Consider the following 17,492-nt stretch of genomic DNA (forward strand, 5'->3'; position numbering starts at 1 on the left):
GTACACTGTATGCTGTAGCTATTTTGCCTGAAATGCATTCACCATTTCCCTTACAATGCAGCTGGGCTGGTCCCTCACCAGGACATGCTGCCAGAGATCCCTGTGCAGTTCAGGGAATTCATAATACACACAAGCATATAAACATACCCTAATGCAGAATCAGGCCTAAGCTGTCGGTAAGCCAAGCCTGTTTTTTCAGACAGCAGCCATAAATGTAAACACACAAAGTACAACTTCAGAAAGGAAAAGCGCGTTCCCCAAAACTCAGAAACCTACAGCAGGGAGATGGAGGGAGAGACACCCTAGCTGGTTTTATTTCACAGGTTTTCTTTTTGAAGAGATTACATCTCATAGTGGCAGGGTCTCCTTAGTCAGAAAGTTAGTTCAAATGCCTAAGAATATGCACAGTCAAAGTCATTTCTGGATGACGCACCCCAGGGTTATGCTACCTGCAGCAGGGTTTATGTGCCCTAGAGGATGCTGGCAGAGCAGCAGATCCAGCCCAGGTGAGCACCCAGCAAAGGTGCACAGGGTCAGCCAAGGGCAGAAGTGAGCACACTTTCAGCCAAGAAAAAAGGAGGGAGGTTAGGTTCTTATTTTCCAGCTAGGAATATTGGAAAGGAGCAGGCACACAGTGGGGCTCAAGTAGAAGGGGAGGCTGTTCCTCTAGAAAGGAGAAATGGACAGAAATCTTTAGCATCTCTAGTTGAGCAGAATATCAATGTTGTTTTTTTTTCTCCCTCACAACTGCCATTTTCCTCCTTTGCTTTCCAGAGAGAGAAAACTTCTTGTTCCTCCATAGTCTGACCAGGAACCATGAAAGGGTGAGGGAAATGGCGGAAATGGCTGGTCTTGGTTTTTCCTTTTTTAACTTAAAAATAAAAATTCCAGCGGTATACCTGGCCTAAGTCTACCCCATGTGGATTGCTACAAACTAGAAAATGAAGACCTTTAAACTGCGTCATCTATATTTAATTATCTTTTTAATGCATATTTTGTAACTTGCAGATTTTTAACAGATGTTTTGACAGCCTTTATTAATGATCTTTTTGTCCACATCCAAATTTCCCCCAAAGAACAATGACATTCTAAAAGGCTTCTGGTAGCAGTCCAAGACATACAGTTAAAATTAAAATTTCCTCCGAGTTCAATTGTTTTTTTTCTGGTTTGGGTGCATCTAGTTACTCATTCACTTCCAGCTGTTGATTATTTGAGCTTTTTGGAGATTGGTAGCTGAAAGATTGCAAGTAAGGTGAAATTAAGAAGAAAAAAAATTAAAACCATAGCACTGCAAATACAGTATTATCTTCCTACATGATCATGAAGTCCCTGATGTATTTACTAAACAATGGGTTTTGCTCTGAAATGGTGCTGGTTAGCAGATACTTGGTTCTCCCAAAACCAGCCATAAGATCCCACAGTTAGGTTAGCATCCTGCCAGTTAGCAGAGAGGCATTTAATACACAAATGCAAGATAAGCAGAAAAGAACTGCAACCAGGTGGAAGCCTAGCACACAGACTCATTTTAAGAGCTGTAACAAAATGGTCATAAAGTTGCTACTTGTACTTTTTTTATTTTATTTTTTTTATAAAAAGCAGATCTCCCTAACATTTATTTTTCCCACTGCAGCCCCACTCTGAAAAAGTTAAGTCATTATTTCTTTATATTTTGCTGCATCTACAAACAGGTCATATGCAATACAAGCTCAGCAAGTCCAGCATCCAGTGAGTTTTTTGTTCCTTACTACTTCACTTTTCATGCGAGTTTCTTAAAGCGCCTTACAGCTACTAAGAACCTAATATTAACCCTCAGTGAAGTCCAAAGTGCCTTTTGCCATCTAGCCAAAGTATTACTGGGCCCTAATTAAATTTCATGGTGAAGAGGCACCATTGCATTTTACAGATGGAAAGACTTGGTAGTAGGGTGATTAACTGGCTTCCTCAAAACACAAGAATTCTGTGGTGAGGCGACAAATAAAAACAACCATTCAAGGTGCCTGCCAGAGTACTAAGCAAAGAGCTCTACTTCTACATGGTGTAGAATCACGTAACTGGCTTAATGTGCAACATATACTGACTTAAATTTTTCCAACACAGCTCACAAACCTAAGACCCACCAACAGTCAAACTGGAAATGGGACAGGGGAACTCATGAAAACACATACACTGACCAATTCATCTACAGTATGTGGCACACATGGAGGGTTTTCATTGGCTGTGATGAAGCTGAAGGGATTCTCCTAGACTACTGGCGAGGGAAAAAGCATGCTTTTTAATCATTTCCTTTTACTTTTTTTTGGGTCTTCCACTTTCATTTAATTTTTAATGTCAGTGTCTATGTGCTCATCTATTGCTCATCACTCATAATATGGACCTGGCTCAGCTGACTCTGATAAGAGATGCCAGTCCTGAAAAGTTGTACACAGATTAGAATTCCTGAAGTTACACCAATATTGTCTTTAATGATGCATATTCACAGCCAAATACACCAGTACAGGAAATGTCTTCAACGCTTTTTCATTCTAATGGGTACAAAAACTGGAATGAAGCCTAACTCAAGCTTATTTTCTTGATCAGTACTGTACAGCGAATTAAGCCTCAGGCTAAATCACAGAAAGCTTAAGAATAAAAAGATTTGCAGATGACAGTAAGCAGAGTTCTTACTTTCAAAGAATTTTTTGTGTATGTCCTCAGAGTTTTTACTTCTATTTTACTGTAGTTCACAAACGAGGAGGAAATTAAGAAACAAAGCAAAGATAGATATAATGTACAATATTCATGAGAAGCATATCATACACCAAAAGCCCAACCCTAATCCCTTCCCTTTATCAATAAAAGTATTTACAATAGTAAGTACGGGAATGGATGCACAAGTGAAAGCAAGTAAATTACTAGGGACTAATGTGTTGCTGCTTTTCATCTGAGACAGAGTAATTAACTAGGTATACACTTTTTGCACACATTAATCACAAAGTAGAAGATGCTTGCTTAAGCCACATGATAGCTCAGCTAATGAGAAGTAACTCACCAAGGTGTGCTAGCTCAATCATTTTGATCAGGTGACTACGACCAAGGATTTTGTCTGAAAAACGTTCACCCAGAATCAGAAACAGTTTTAAAGCAAAGCCTTGAAAAACAACTATGGTCTTGTCCTAGCTTACACAAAACTCCTCTGATTTTCTTTTACGTTACAAACTGGTACAACAGATCAAAAGCTTTGAGGAGTACTGCCTGAGCTAAGGTGTTCTCATAGGGGGGGGTACTTAAATCACTGCCTCTTGCAAGTTTCAACTTGGTCTCACTTTCTTGTTTCATCAAAGGCCCTGTCTTCATCTACATCTGCCCCCAAATAGGCAGTGTATACTGACTTTAAAAATCCTTTTTAAAATGCATTGAGTAAGATCTGCACTGGTCAGATGATGGTTTAACCGTACCTGAAAGCTGATTCATGTGAAGATAGGATGCAGACTGAAAATGAAGTCAGTATTTCCAAATAACTTTGGCATGCTCTTATTCTGAAATACATTTTTTCTTCTAAGCCTAATCAAGTGAATTTCAAACTATATAATGCTAAGCTGAATAAATTCCTTATTAAAATATAGTAACATCATTCACAGGAGTCTTCCTACAAAATATGTACTGTAAATTAAATTAATGTTGTAGTATATTACATAGTAACTTTGCTCTGTAGACAAAACCTAAAATGCTAAACAAATTGACTGAGTTTAAGTATTTAAAATAAGTTCTATGCCTTCTTGATTTTTAAGGTAGGTGTTTTAACCAGAATTCTAGCTTCCTTTCTTCCCTCTCAAAGTAATCAAAGAATCTGGAAATTATTTTCCTGTTTTAATGACAAACGAAAGCTGCTTCTAGTGAAATAACATCAAGAAATTAGGATTTTTATTTTCTCCTGGAGCCACGTGACACAATAAGAACCTCAGTTTCTAGCTCTCATGGCTGCAGAGAATAAACAACCTGAATGGAAGGCAAGTTCAAAAGAAGCAATTCTTGTCCCTTTTTTTAACCCAAAAGTTCAGAACACAAATATTTTCAATAGGTTTCCTTCTAAATGAGACTCTTAAAAACATACAAACAAAAGCTAAATAAGTAGAACACTGTATTTTCTCAGTTTTCTGATTTCCAACTGAACTTATTTTAATGATTTGGATAATGATCTTTAAACACTTGTAGGTGGAAACAGCACTGAAAAGAAAAACTGGTTTCTCTGCTCCTTAGTACCAAATCACGGCCACACGTATTTCTTCAGCCTGTGGGTACAGCAGCTTGATACTTAGCTATGGTTTAAGTGGTGTATCCAGGTTTGCTAGCACTTTATTTCTATTTTGTATCTTGTCTACACGATACAAGATACAAGATTTCCTTGACTGGAAAGGCAGTGGAGGAGGAGGACTAGAGCCTGTGCCTCAGGGTCAGGGTGGGGGCTTGTGCCTTGTTTATTTAAACGATTACAGTGAATTGGCTACAATCAGACATAAATGTGCTCCCAAAGGGATTTTTCGTAACACATTTTGTCCAGCTCTTACCTTTTTCTTCTGGGCTTGATCCAAAACCAATAAAGTCCATTGGAGGTTTTCAATTCAATTTGAAAGGCTTTGAATGAGGTCATTTACTCTGTTTGCAACAGAAATTTCCAGAGCACAATAGAGACCACGGGAACCTGCGTGCAGGCCTGAATCAAGTCAATGTGCTTTGCAACAGAGCAAAAGGGGTGGATTTGCTTTTTTTTTTCTTTTTAAATCTACAAGACCCTTTGTCTGCAGCTGGGGCCCAGTTTTCCTTTCCGACACCTCCCTTCTTGCTGCTGAAGCGCAAGCCCAATGCTCAGCCGCACACGGCCTGCCTTGGCGGAGCGCCTCGGAGGACCCGCTGCCATCTCATCCCAAGGCACTGCCACCTCGTCCCAACCCGCCGCCCAAGTGCCCCCATGTGCCTGGGGCTGCCTTCCCCCCCTGCCGCTGACAGAGCTCATCCCTCGCAGGTCTGGCCCGTTTCCATGGCGACCGGCGTGCCAGGCCGGGCTGCCTCTGGTCTTGCCACCTGTTATTACTTCATCTCTCAAGTGTAAGGAATTGCGGCGCGGCCCCTCGGCCTGCTGCTCAAAACGTGTCTGGGGAGGACAGGCAGGCTCGAGTGAGAAATTGCGATGAAATAATAACAATGAAAAAACGGTATTTAGGAGAGGGGAAGGACAGGCGACACGTGGACCCTGGCTTTTCTTCAAGTATAGCTTCTGAAGGAAAATGGAGAGCGATGCCTGGCCAGAGATGCACCCACGTCTGCCTCATCATTGCTGGGGGTTAACGAGCAATGGTGGAAGTCAGGGAGGTGGGCCCCAGAGGTGCTTCTGTGCTCAACGCCCAGGCCCAGACCCTGCCCCGGAACCGCACTATAAAACAAAAAATTTATAACCCCCGGTGTGGTGAGGAAGAGGCCAAGCAAAGCTCAGATGCATTCAAGGCTCTTGCTCTGTCACTCGTACGCGGCCAGGCAGAGATGTGCACAGCCATTTCCGCGCTGTCCTCATGGATGAATTAAACACGGGGTTTTTTCACTGCGGTTTTCCAGGAAAAAAACATAAATCAAACTGAATGAGAGGAAATGGTGAGTCTCTTTGGGCACGTTTCCTTTGTCATTAATAGCAGAGATAAGCATGTGGGTTAACCCTAAACTGAGAAGTGTTGGGGCACTTGATACAGAGACCCTCCAGCAGTCTGCAAGCACAACTGAGGCTGGTAATGACACAGCTGCGCTGATGTGGCACAGCATTCAACCAAATAACCTCTGCTCAGAGTGTGTGTGAACCGGGTGTAGCACTGGGAAACTGCTGCTGTTGTGTTCCCGGTACCAAGCTAATCATTCTGCACAGCCCCATGGGCCCCACCACACATTGCAGGCATGCCCTTTGCTGGCAGCCAGAGAAGTCAGCTGTGCTACTGCGAGAGGTGCTGCAAGCTGCCCACCGCAAGTATTGCCAGTTCTCCCTAGCAACTGGATTTTGTCTCCTCTTTGGGTTAGTTGGTGCTGTGAGGAAAGAGGAAGCTCTCACCTTCGCAGCTTTGAGCAGCTCTGACAGGCTGCCTTTCCTACATACCCCCTGCTCATGGAGAGTCACAACCAAGGAGCACTGCAAGCTGCAAGAAGTGAGTGCTACCAGCAGCAGGTACTTCTGTAGGAGTCAGAGGAAGCCTCTGATTGTGGGGGAAGGAAGAGCATTTGATCACATCTTTTACAGGAATTGGTATGGCCCTTAAGTTGAACAGCTAAGGAATGAGTTGGGAAGCAGACAATGGAAGGTAAGCCAACAAACTACAGCATCAGCTATTGAGATCTAGCAGATTTGGGGTGTTAGTGTTCCTGCACTATAAGGCACACTTCATACAAATGTCTGTGTACTGATCTTGGAAGGTCTTCTGCAGGAGCACATAAGACACTAGCCAAAATCCCACTGCTCACAGTAAATCAATGAGAATAGACCATGCTGTAATTGTCCAGCACCCCATGAGAATTAACAGTAGGAGATAAAGAATAGGCAAGCAGACAAAAAGTCCAACATGTTAAAATACAGATTTCCTGCTTTTGAGGGGTTCACAAAAAGTTCAACATGTTAAAATACAGATTTCATGATTTTGAGGGGCTCACAAAAAGTCCAACATGTTAAAATACAGATTTCCTGATTTTGAGGGGCTCCTCTCCTGAGGCTTGGCTTCTGGCCATCGAAGTGCAGCATTCCTGTCAGCTCAGGGAACTCAAGGAGGGGTCATGCTGTCCAATATACAGGGCAGACCGACAGCATCCCTCAGCATTCATATAAGGATGGCCAATGTCTTCAAGTTGGTCCCAGTCACATGTTGTAGACTTTGGCTCTAGAAATTGTTCACTGGAGGAATGTGAGAAGGCAGAGCACCTAAGTTCAAATTGAGTCAAATCTTTGAGTTTTACTTAGTTTAAAATATATATGAGGACAAAAAGCATGGAGATAGCACCTCCACAATAACAACAACAAAAAACACAACTTCAAACAAACCAGCCAAGAGACCCCTATGGGTTTCTGTACATAGGAGATAATTTTGAGATTTTCCAGTATTCTGCCACTCTAAACAACTGGTCTATTATTTCCTTAACATCTCAAAACACAGGCACAGAAGTCTGAGAAATTTACAACTGCAAGCAGAGTTTGAGTGGAAATCGTTATGCATCTCCAAAGTCTGCAATCATTACAGCTTCTTTTAGTATTCTGACTTTTTCTTCTTCATTAAAACTAGCCCTGGGAAAAAAAATAGATTAAACTAATGAGAAGTCAAATCAAGGCAATGTACATATTTTCACTGAAAAGGCACCTGCTGCAGGGTGTCTTGTCACAAGGTGGGCATTGACGCACCCTTGCACTCAGATGTGGCTCCTATCATGGCCCCAGCGAGGATCAGCACAGAGGCAGGGAAAAAGTAGGCCTGATGTAGCTTTTCAAATTGATGCTGCTTGTGGAGAGGAACAAACAGCTCGTCTCCAACTGAGGGGCTGACTCTCGTCATTTATTCATGGCCAGCCCCCTGCCTGGATGGAAATAAAAATGTTTCAAAGCTGACTGTGTGGGGGAGCTGGAGGACAGCTTGGAGGCACACTGAGGTTAGCACATTAATTTTTTATCTCTGGAGACTGGGTATCCAATTATGCTTAGAGTACACAAACAACTTTGGCTGGTCTCTCCAGTACAGATTTATCCACATCATAAAATCGGCAATGCAACTGGGCACAACAGCCTGATGCCATGAAACAACATAAACAGGTGGTTTTATAAGTCAGATGTGCAAGCTCACAGAGTGACAGGAGCTCACAGACCTGCATGCTCATTAACTAAGCCTATTGCAGGTACGGCCCAACTTGCACAGCACAGCTAGGCCAGCAACAGCCAGCACAATGTGCTTTATTTAGGATCGTCATTGGCCAAAGTGCTTGCGGGCATAAGTTCAGTTGCTGTTTAAGACACAGCTGCCTTTAACCAACGTTTCACACAGCAAAATACCACTGAAAATTCTCCTCCTTTAATGGGGAGGAAGTTTTTCTCCATGTAGACAGACTATCTTATTCTCCTGGGAATTAAGGAAGCGCATTTATACTCATGCACTCATTCACACACACATTTCAATAGATAGAAGTCTAATGTAATTCCTATATCAGAAGTGTCTCCAAATTTGAGCACCAGCTGCCCCCAGAGCTGGCCTGTACCCATAGAGTGAGATGGAATAAAACAGCAGGTGTTTTGTGGCAGTCTTGGATGCACCCTGGGCTCACAAATCTCACGCTGTCAGTGCCAACATGTGGAGGAAAAGGCAACAGAAAAAAAGGCTGAGAATGGTGTGGGATCCTTCATTTTTATTGGCGGACTTGAGGAAAGGGGAGTTGCCTTTTTTAAAGGTTTTCTATAATCTCCTTTTCACAAGTCCATAGTCATGCCAAAAATCAGAACGTATGTCAGCAATAAATGGGTGTGTAGGCAGAGGCAAGACTAGGCACTGAGGAAGGGCTGTTTATCTGTGTCAAAGAGCTAGATAAGACATCCAAACAAAGCAACTGGAGCTCAAACAAAGCCCAGGCTAAGGTGTTTTAGGAAAGGCAAAGGGCAGAGAAGACTGTCAAACTATCTTCCCTGATGCAAAAGATAATCTATAGGAAGAAGGACAGAAGGAGAGCTGTAAATAAACAAACCATCTACACCTGCCAAGGACAGTGAGATGTGCCAGGGAGGTGAAACCTGGGGCTTGGGCCAATCCCCTTCTTTGATACACATCTATTCAGCAGCTCTCAGTTTCAGATAGATTCCTCCTATCTAAATCTCTTTTCGGGGATAAAAAATTCCTGGATAATTTACTGAACTTCCCGAACTAGTCTGTGCATGAGGATAAGAGTAAAGGTAAAGGGGTCTGGGTGTGCAGAAAGACACGGAGCCATCAGCTCCTTAGCTGGCACCAGCCAGGGCATCTGTAGCTGTACCCAGTAGGAGCCATTCTCCAGAAAGGTTGCTCCTGCATCAGCAAGGCTGCCATTACTGCGGGCACCACAAGGAGCAGAGACTGCAGAACAGACGTAGGTACAAAGGAAGGAAGTTCACGCTGCAACTGCCCGCCTGAACTTCACTGACCCAGTGCTCACCTCCCACAGCATGAAAAATTCCAAATGGCTCGTTTGAATTTGCCTTGCTTTTGCTAAATCAGGCTGCTCATATCTCTCTGACACACTGCTAAGCAAATAACCAGACCCTGCTCTATACCATATCTCTGGTCCTCCTGTGCAGTAGGTTGCGGATTAGCTGTTTGGATTAACATCCCCCCTCCTCCCTCCCTTTCCCCCCAAGCCCATGCAGAGAGGATTCTTGAAGCCCGAGCCCTGCGACACTGCAGACCTGTCAAATCTAATTCATAACACATGCCTAGCAGTTCTTAGGGGAGAGGAAAGATCTGATGCTCTGGCTCCCCACCATCCCCCTGTACAAAGGGACCATTTAATGACTGCACATTAGCAATGTGGACAATTAGCATTCACATGGAAGATAAATGGCAGCATAAATTAAATATCACCAAGTGAAAGAGCAAAGATGCAAGATCTGAGCTCAAGGCTGTAAACAAATAAACAGGCAAAAAGGAACAAACAGCCACTGCGACAGCTAAGCCATTTGGGAGAGTTACCTTCCGGCGTCTGGGACTTTCCCCAGGGGTGATCTTCACATTCGCATGGCTGTTGCCTGTACCTCACTGGCTCCTGGCTGGTTGTTAAGCAGATTCTTTCTGCTCAGGGCTAGATGTCAGAGGGTTTTACCCCACTGCTTTTATACTTCTGCCTATTTTGGGATCTGTGCATCAGCAGCTTCCCTCTGCCACACTCATTACATGGGATCTCTGGGGGAACATAAGCCAGAGCAGCTCCCATTCTACCCCTTCCCATAGTACATAACAAACCATTCTTTCCACGGGCCAAGTCCTGCTGCTGCTAATCTCTCCACAGCTTTTCTAGCTCCTCTTCTTACTAACTTCTATCAATTCCTAAGCACCAGAAACATGAGGGCTGAGACTGCCCTTGGCCTCTGTGAGAAGCTGAAGGGTAATGGATGCTACCTTTCTTTGTCTGGGCCCCTGTGCAAGGCCGTTATGAATAGTAACTCAATACAGACTTGCAACACACCTCTCAGATATGCAACTATTACTAAATACTGCAGGCACCAAAATAATAATGATGACAATGATAAACAACAACAGCAAAAATCAGAGGTAATGTAAATGCTAAGTAAACAAGAGCTACTGGCTGAACACTGACAGTCTCCAGTCTGCCCAAGCAGTCACTCATAGTGCATTGACAGCTCAAGTTTATCAACAGCTGGAGGAGTCAAAATTACCTTTGCTGTGAACCTACCAAACGCATGAATAACTGAAAGGTAGAGCATAAAAGTGACAGAAACACAGAGACTGCCAAATGGGATCACACTAAGTGGCCCTTCAAGCTCAGACAGTGGCTAGCAGCAGATGCTTTGGAGGAAGGAAGCCCTCCCCCCCTCCATCCCTGGGGACAATTATCAATTATCCTCCTTAAAAACAAAATGTTTTCCTACTTCCATATTTCTTCCAGCTCTTCTTAATACATTATAAAATGTTTGCCTGGATATTTTTCCCCATAAACATTTTATTGCTTTGTCTGCATTGTTCCTTACTTTGAACTAAAATGACAGTTCACACAGTGATCTGAAAGGACTTTTCATAAGTGAACAAAGGTATCAACACAAATCCCATGGTAAAAGCAACTATCACATAGGATTGCACACTGGAAAACTGAGAAACAGGGGCTTAGAGACTTGTCAGTCTCACAAAAATCAGTAATAAAGCACAGTCTCCTTGACCCCCCCATTCTGTGCCTAAGAAGCAGAGGAAGGACAGTCAAACATAGCCATCTGGACTATACCTTTTCTTTCAGCCCTGCATTGGTGTGGAGAATCTAGGCATGTAACTGATGTCATGCTCCAGCATTCCTCCTTGCAGATGAGAACTGATACCTTTTCATAGATTTTTTCAAAACTGTAACTAAGAAGTGCATTTTGGTAAAGATGAGTATAAGCCTTCTGAGGAGGAGATGCAGAGATAAGGGGGACAGATGCTGTAAATTTCATAGCTAAAAATCTGAGGCATGGATAAAGGTGTCTTATTCAAAGGCAAAACAAAGACAGCCCCCTGAAACAGAATGTGTATTTCCTTGACAGCCCTGCTAACAGCCACTGGGAGGCTGCTTGACGTTGGGCATCTCTTCTTTTCCCCCCCTCTCCCTGCCACCTCCTCCCCACAGGAGCTGTAATGGAAAAGTGACTTGCTGCAGAGATAATGCTGGGTTTGAAATGAATTCCTGACTAGCTGAGCCAGCACTGGTGTGAGCAGTGGCTGATTAGCTCCAAGCATCCAGGTACCAATCACTCACAATGGAGCCAGGCAATCACGCCAGCCTCCGCAAGGCAAAGAGCAGGTGGAGGCAACATCCCTGAAAAGGATCTCAAAGGCAAAGAGAAAATACTACTCACGTTTGTGGTTTTCATTTCTGTGGACAGGGGAAGAGCGGGTCTCCTGCTCTCGGGCTTCATCACCCTCTTCGCTGGCAAGGTGAGTGTGGGCATAGTGGTAGCTCAGCCCAGGCCTGTTCTTGTAACGCTTGCCACAGACTGGGAGGAAAGGAAATACGAGGGAGGGGAAGAGAGAATGAAAACATCAGAACAACCTGCAACGATGACAGCATCCTTTAAAATAGCACTCCCTTCTCCCCTGGCAGTAGCACCACAAACTCCGTATTCCTGCTTGAAACGCTACTGATGGGTATCAGTGAAAGGTGACAGATACCAGCCCTGCAGCCCCACGGCCCCAGACAAGCGCTCTTCCCACCATGCTGCCAGCAGTCCTTCCTACTGACCTAGACAAATGCACATTCAGTCTCCGCAGCTCATACCACCCTAATCCTTTCTGCTGAGATTACTAACAAGGTTGCCCATAAAATTAAATGAAGTGCCAGTTCGATGCTGCACAATGCACAGCAAGGGGAACTGGACCAAGAAGAAAGGACATTATTTTCTTGATTACCGATCTCTCAGAAAAGGAAACAAAATTACTTCTTTTTTCTTTTTCTTTTCTTTTTTTTTTTTTTAAAAAGAAAAGTCTTTCTTTAAAAGGGCAATAAATTGCTTTATTCACAGATTGCCAGTCAAGACAAGGAGATGGAAATCATCCACAGTTTCTTCCTAGATGAACATTTAGAAAACTTCACATTCAGCAATCATAATAAATAATACAAAGTATGACATGGAATCCTCCTTCTGAACATTTGTTTGTTTTAGTACTAAGCCAACAGGCTCAAACAATTCAGGCTGATAAAAGGTCTACAAAACATAGAAGCTCAACACAAGGGCAAACTTCATCATAACATTCATTACATACAAATTCAGCTTCTATAAAGATTTTAATGCATGGTATTGTTTCTAGAAGTTCTCTCTTTTCATCTTCAAAGCAGTCTCTGAATCAATTATTGCCATCCTAAAAGATTAGGAAACAAAGGCAGAGAAGCTTAGTGCCCTTCCTGCAGATTTTTTCTCCCAGCCACACTTTCAGTTGCTGTACTAGCTTCATTGACCTCCAGGATATCACACAGAAATAAGTGGTACTCTGTCCCACATGGCTTGCTTAGGAAGGTGTGTCAGAAGATAGAGCAGAACCCAGCAGCTTCTAGTTCTGTCTTGATGTTAGATCTCTTGAAAAGATCCCCAGGGGGGAAGTCACCATCCAGTCCTAAAAACTTCACTCAACTGTGATACCTAAAATGTATCTTGTAATGTATATAGATTCTGTTCCCCAGACACTTGAGTCTGGGAATGTCATTAAGCTCTATAAACAAAAAATCTTAAAAAGACCCACTGCAATTATTCATTTCCAGCTAAGTAAAACTTCCATTATTTTACTTTTCTGCTATTGCTCGCAAAAAGCCAACTGGTGGTCCACATTGTGGAACAGAAGAGAGAAAATTGTAAATCAAAGCCTAGTATGGTAACAGATTTAATTCTCTGTCTCTTCTAACTGATTTGTAAACTCCCTCAAGGAAAATACTTTGCCTTATTATAAACGTGTAAAACAACCTCATGATATGAATAAAATGACTGATCTGGAAGATTAGAAACTTTTATCCCAGTTTTCTCCATTCTGCAAGATGATGATCATATAGTTACTGTAACAGAACAGATATTTTTTTTTTCCAATGTAATGTGTCCTTAGCACAGAGTCTTAAGTCTTTAAATTCCCTTGATTTAGAAGTGAAAATTCCTGCAGGAGACGGGAGAAGTAGGAAGGATTAAAACGCCCAGATGCGTACGTTCATCCATTCTTCGAAGCATCTGCCTTTTTTTCCTATGTAAACCTAACTGTGCTGCCTGATATTTTGAAGGACTGTTCTTGGATGCATACTCTCCTCAGAAGTTCAGTTTGGTCTCCCTTCTTCTGGTACCAACCACGTATTCTTCACTGCATTCTGGACTGGGAAACTACCTACTGTTCATCTGTGGTCTTACAAAGCACAGGACAAGCCATGGAACAGATACTAACAAGGACAAAAAAAAAAAAAAAGAAAGATATTCACAGTTAAGTATGACTTGGCCTCCACTTTTTGAGTACTGGAAAAAGTGTAACTCAGAAGTAATCATCAAACCAGAGACAACTACACAATGTTTACTGCTAAAATGATTTTGTAAGGATAAGTCCCTCTAATTAAGCAACTGTAATGTCATTTTTTTAGAATGGTGAGAGAGATTAACATTCCTAGCAGATTACTGGAGCATCACACTAAGTGTCCTAGTCTATCCACCTTATTGTGTTTTTGAAAATGGAAGTTCAAAAAATTTACTTTTGCTAAGAATTACTGATACTGCTCCAAAACTTCTGTCTGCTTAATTTATTTTCAGAGCACTATCGGGTGATCAGTGTTGTATTGACACAGGAGGAGGCACCTGGAGTTAACAGCTACACAATATATACTATCTGACTCTATCTTGCTCTTATACAGCTTGATCCTGCATTACTGCTAATGTAGGTGCAAAATCAGATAAGCTCTAAATCCCAGTCCCATTTACCTCTTGTTTTGTTTGTTTTAAATTTCAAAACAAAATTATGTCTAAAAATTCTAACAAACTACATTTCATTTAGGTCTACCTGAAAACAAATACACAATTCTAGCTCTATAGGTGTTACCTTGTAAAAGCACAGCATCCTTGAATAAAGGTCTCATACAGCTTTCTCCCTCAATGTACAAAAGGAAACTTGCATTCCCTGCAGAAACACCCAAGGTTGTGGCCTTGTCTCCACTCCCTACAGGATCCTGCAGGGATTTTAGCTGCAGAGTTTGGGATGGCATAGGAAATCAGGTGGGTTTGCAGACTTTTCCTTCTCCAGCAAAAAAAAATCCAACAGGAAAAAAAAAACAGCAAGTATCAATATAAGCTAAGGCAGTAGTAATTCTGCAGTTGGGCCCTTTCTACTGGCAAAGCTCTTTGAGATAGCCTTCAAGGGTGGCAGCAAGCTGAGACATTCCTAGCTACAAACGAATTTGGAGGACTTTATACCCAGAGCTGAGGCAAAGGAGTTATGTTTACACAGTTCTAGCAGATCCTTTGTAGGAACAAAGATTTGTAGCTTCCAGCAGCCTTTTTTCTGGGTGTCCAGACATTTCTTCCTTTCAGTGTTCTGACATGGAAAAAAGTCTGAAGCAAACCCATGAGTTGAAACTGCTGGGATTTCCTATTCCCCAAGCAGATCAGACCTTTATAGGGGAAAAAGGGTATCATGATATTACTCAGGCAAAAGAACCACGGGCTTCAGTGACAGTTTCCTAGGATAAAAGCTAAGTCAGAACTTCATGGTTTCTCCAACAGACTGGAATCTTCCCAAATTCACCCTAACTTCTTATTTTCCAGATAGAGCACATTTTATTAATCTACCATATCACTGTGCTAAGAAGTAGTTTCTATAAAAGGGTGATCATTAATAAACGCTTAGCTCTTATATAACTCTTCCCACCGCAAGACTGGCTTTTCAAACATTAATTAATCTTCCTCCACATTCCTGAGTGGGAAATACTACCTTCATTTCACTTCTGAAAAAAGAGAACCACAAAGGGGTTAAGTGGCTTGCCCACACAGTGATCTTTCATCATTACCAGGATTAGAATTCATGAGTTCCAGTACCCAGACCAGTGCTCACACCACATCTTTCTCATTCTCGGAGCTGACAAAAGCATAATGGGAACTGGCTCCCCCAGTCAGAAATGTATGCTGGTGGTTATGTTCTAACACTACACAGCTCATACATAGGAAGTGAGAGTGTGCCTTCCATAAACTTTGCTGGGTGGCCTTGCCTTTCTTTCAGTAGCTTTGGCTGTTCTATCTTTAATTTTCCATGCTGGGTAAGCTCATCATCCTTGCATGTGTTAGATTTCATCCTGAATCTCAACACTGGAAAGTTGACAATCTTTAATTAGGTAGCCAAACCCAATGAAAACAGCAGGAGTTTGTAGAACATAACCCCCTCCATTTCTGCATTCAAAGGACATATTTTGCTATAACCTGACACGAATGCCATCTTAGAAACAAGCTGGGTAAGTAAGCAATAACATGGCAGTGAAGATCAAACAGAACAGATGAGGAAGAGAGGGAGATTTTATTAGGCCACCAGACGCTCTCCTGTGATGAACCTACATTTCCTCCAGTTTGAAGACTGAAGTGAAGAAGTTACACAACTATGTTATGGGGAAAAACCATAACTTGCAGACAGCTTAATCACAAGCATTGAGCACTTCATAAAAGAGAGCTCTGTTCTAAGTTATGGCCTGTAACAGCCTGTAACTCTTTGGATAAGCAAATTTTCTCTCTGTTTACATTTCTCTATGAGTAAAATTAATATAAAATACTTCCCCTGCTTTCAAAGGAGGTTTGAAATCTATGACTTAAAAGACTTCCTCATCAAATATTTAATAGCTGTGTTGCTGTCATTTTCAAATTGTTACACATTTGGTCCTTGGCAGACTGTGAGGTATGTTCCAGCCAGCTCTCCACATACATTTTACACAATCTGTCACCAGTATGACACAGAAGGAAACAATCCATGTTTTCAGTGGCAACCGGAAATTGGGGGAGGATATATGCTTTTTTCTTTTTTCCCTTGCTGAATCTTTCCCCCTCATTGTTGCTGCTTTTCTCCTTTGCCTCCTGTTCTTTCTCCTCAACAGGGCTGCGTCAAAAACTAAAGCTTAAGTTAACTGCTGGTGGGCAATCATTCCTCAAAGTTATCTTCCTGTCCCCCCACATTCACTCCAATCCAAAAAAAAAAAACAACATTCCTTATTTTGCCTTGGTTTGGTAATATAACCTCCACTGTTACAATTATGTCCACTCTCTGCTACAGAGAGATCTCAAACATTAACACAGTGTATCTTGACCTCCACAGATGGAAAGGCATTACACTTGTCCCTCTTTGATCAGTACTGTCATGTTATACACCTCTTTTATCAGAGCAGTTATTTATTAACCCATTTCTTATGGGATTTTCTGTAGGTAGTAAATAGTCTTTGTTTCATTGCCCCCAGAGGGACAAATCCCAGAATCTGTCTTCTGTATTAAGATCACAGGAAGGTTGAACTCCAAAGCAAAACACACAGGTCAACAATGCACATATATCCAACAATATGTACATCCAAATTTCAATAAATAAATTGCTAGCAGGAGCAAAGCAGAAAACAGATACCCTGTAGGATTAGAATCACAATTCTATTCCCCTCTTAACCATATGACCCACTCCACAGCTGTGTTATCCAATATTAAAAAAAATAAAAAGAGTGTTCTTGCCTCTCTTATGTTGGCTTTTCTAGCTTTTCTACCAATAATATAGTCAGTGAATGGCAAGTACAGCACCTATGGTGGGAGAGTTGTTTGTTGGGTTCATCTGAACAATCATCTTATTCTAGATCTTACTGCTTATTAACTACTTAGAGATTCACTAGAAAGGATAATACCAGGAGATGATTTAGGGCTTATGCTGCTAATAGTTTAAAGGGAAGCTGAAGACATGATGGAGATTCATAAGAAGCAAGTAAAAACATAATGCTATAATCAAAGTATTTTTAAATAAGCTTGCCAGTGTGGTATTTAACCAAAGGTCTAAGAAGCAGCAGTAACAGCGTTAGATTCATTCATATCTGTGAGAATTACGATAACAGATTAAATCTCAGAGAACTGGTAAAAATCAGCCTACATCATGACTTATCTTGCAAGCCTTTGGTACTCCAGTAAACCTTACAGAGAACAAATGAGTTGTTTCTTAAAATGAGTATGGTAGGATCAGGTCCATTTCAAGGAGAGGAGAAAGAAAGCAGATGAAGTTATTAAGGTAATTACTTGACCAGTCACTTTGTGAACG

General features: G+C 42.0%; 1 protein-coding gene across 3 annotated transcripts in view; it reads right to left on the reverse strand.

The window, feature by feature from the left end:
- DPF3 (double PHD fingers 3) overlaps positions 1 to 17,492 on the reverse strand; it is a 159,099-nt gene that overhangs the window by 30,620 nt on the left and 110,987 nt on the right. For all 3 annotated transcript variants that reach the window (XM_035539529.2, XM_035539530.2, XM_035539528.2), the window contains one exon: positions 11,573 to 11,710. In XM_035539529.2, coding sequence (XP_035395422.2) covers positions 11,573 to 11,710 — 138 coding nt within the window. The remainder of the gene's footprint in view (positions 1 to 11,572; positions 11,711 to 17,492) is intronic.

This window comes from Cygnus atratus, chromosome 5 (genome assembly GCF_013377495.2).
Source record: "Cygnus atratus isolate AKBS03 ecotype Queensland, Australia chromosome 5, CAtr_DNAZoo_HiC_assembly, whole genome shotgun sequence".
Taxonomy (NCBI): domain Eukaryota; kingdom Metazoa; phylum Chordata; class Aves; order Anseriformes; family Anatidae; genus Cygnus; species Cygnus atratus.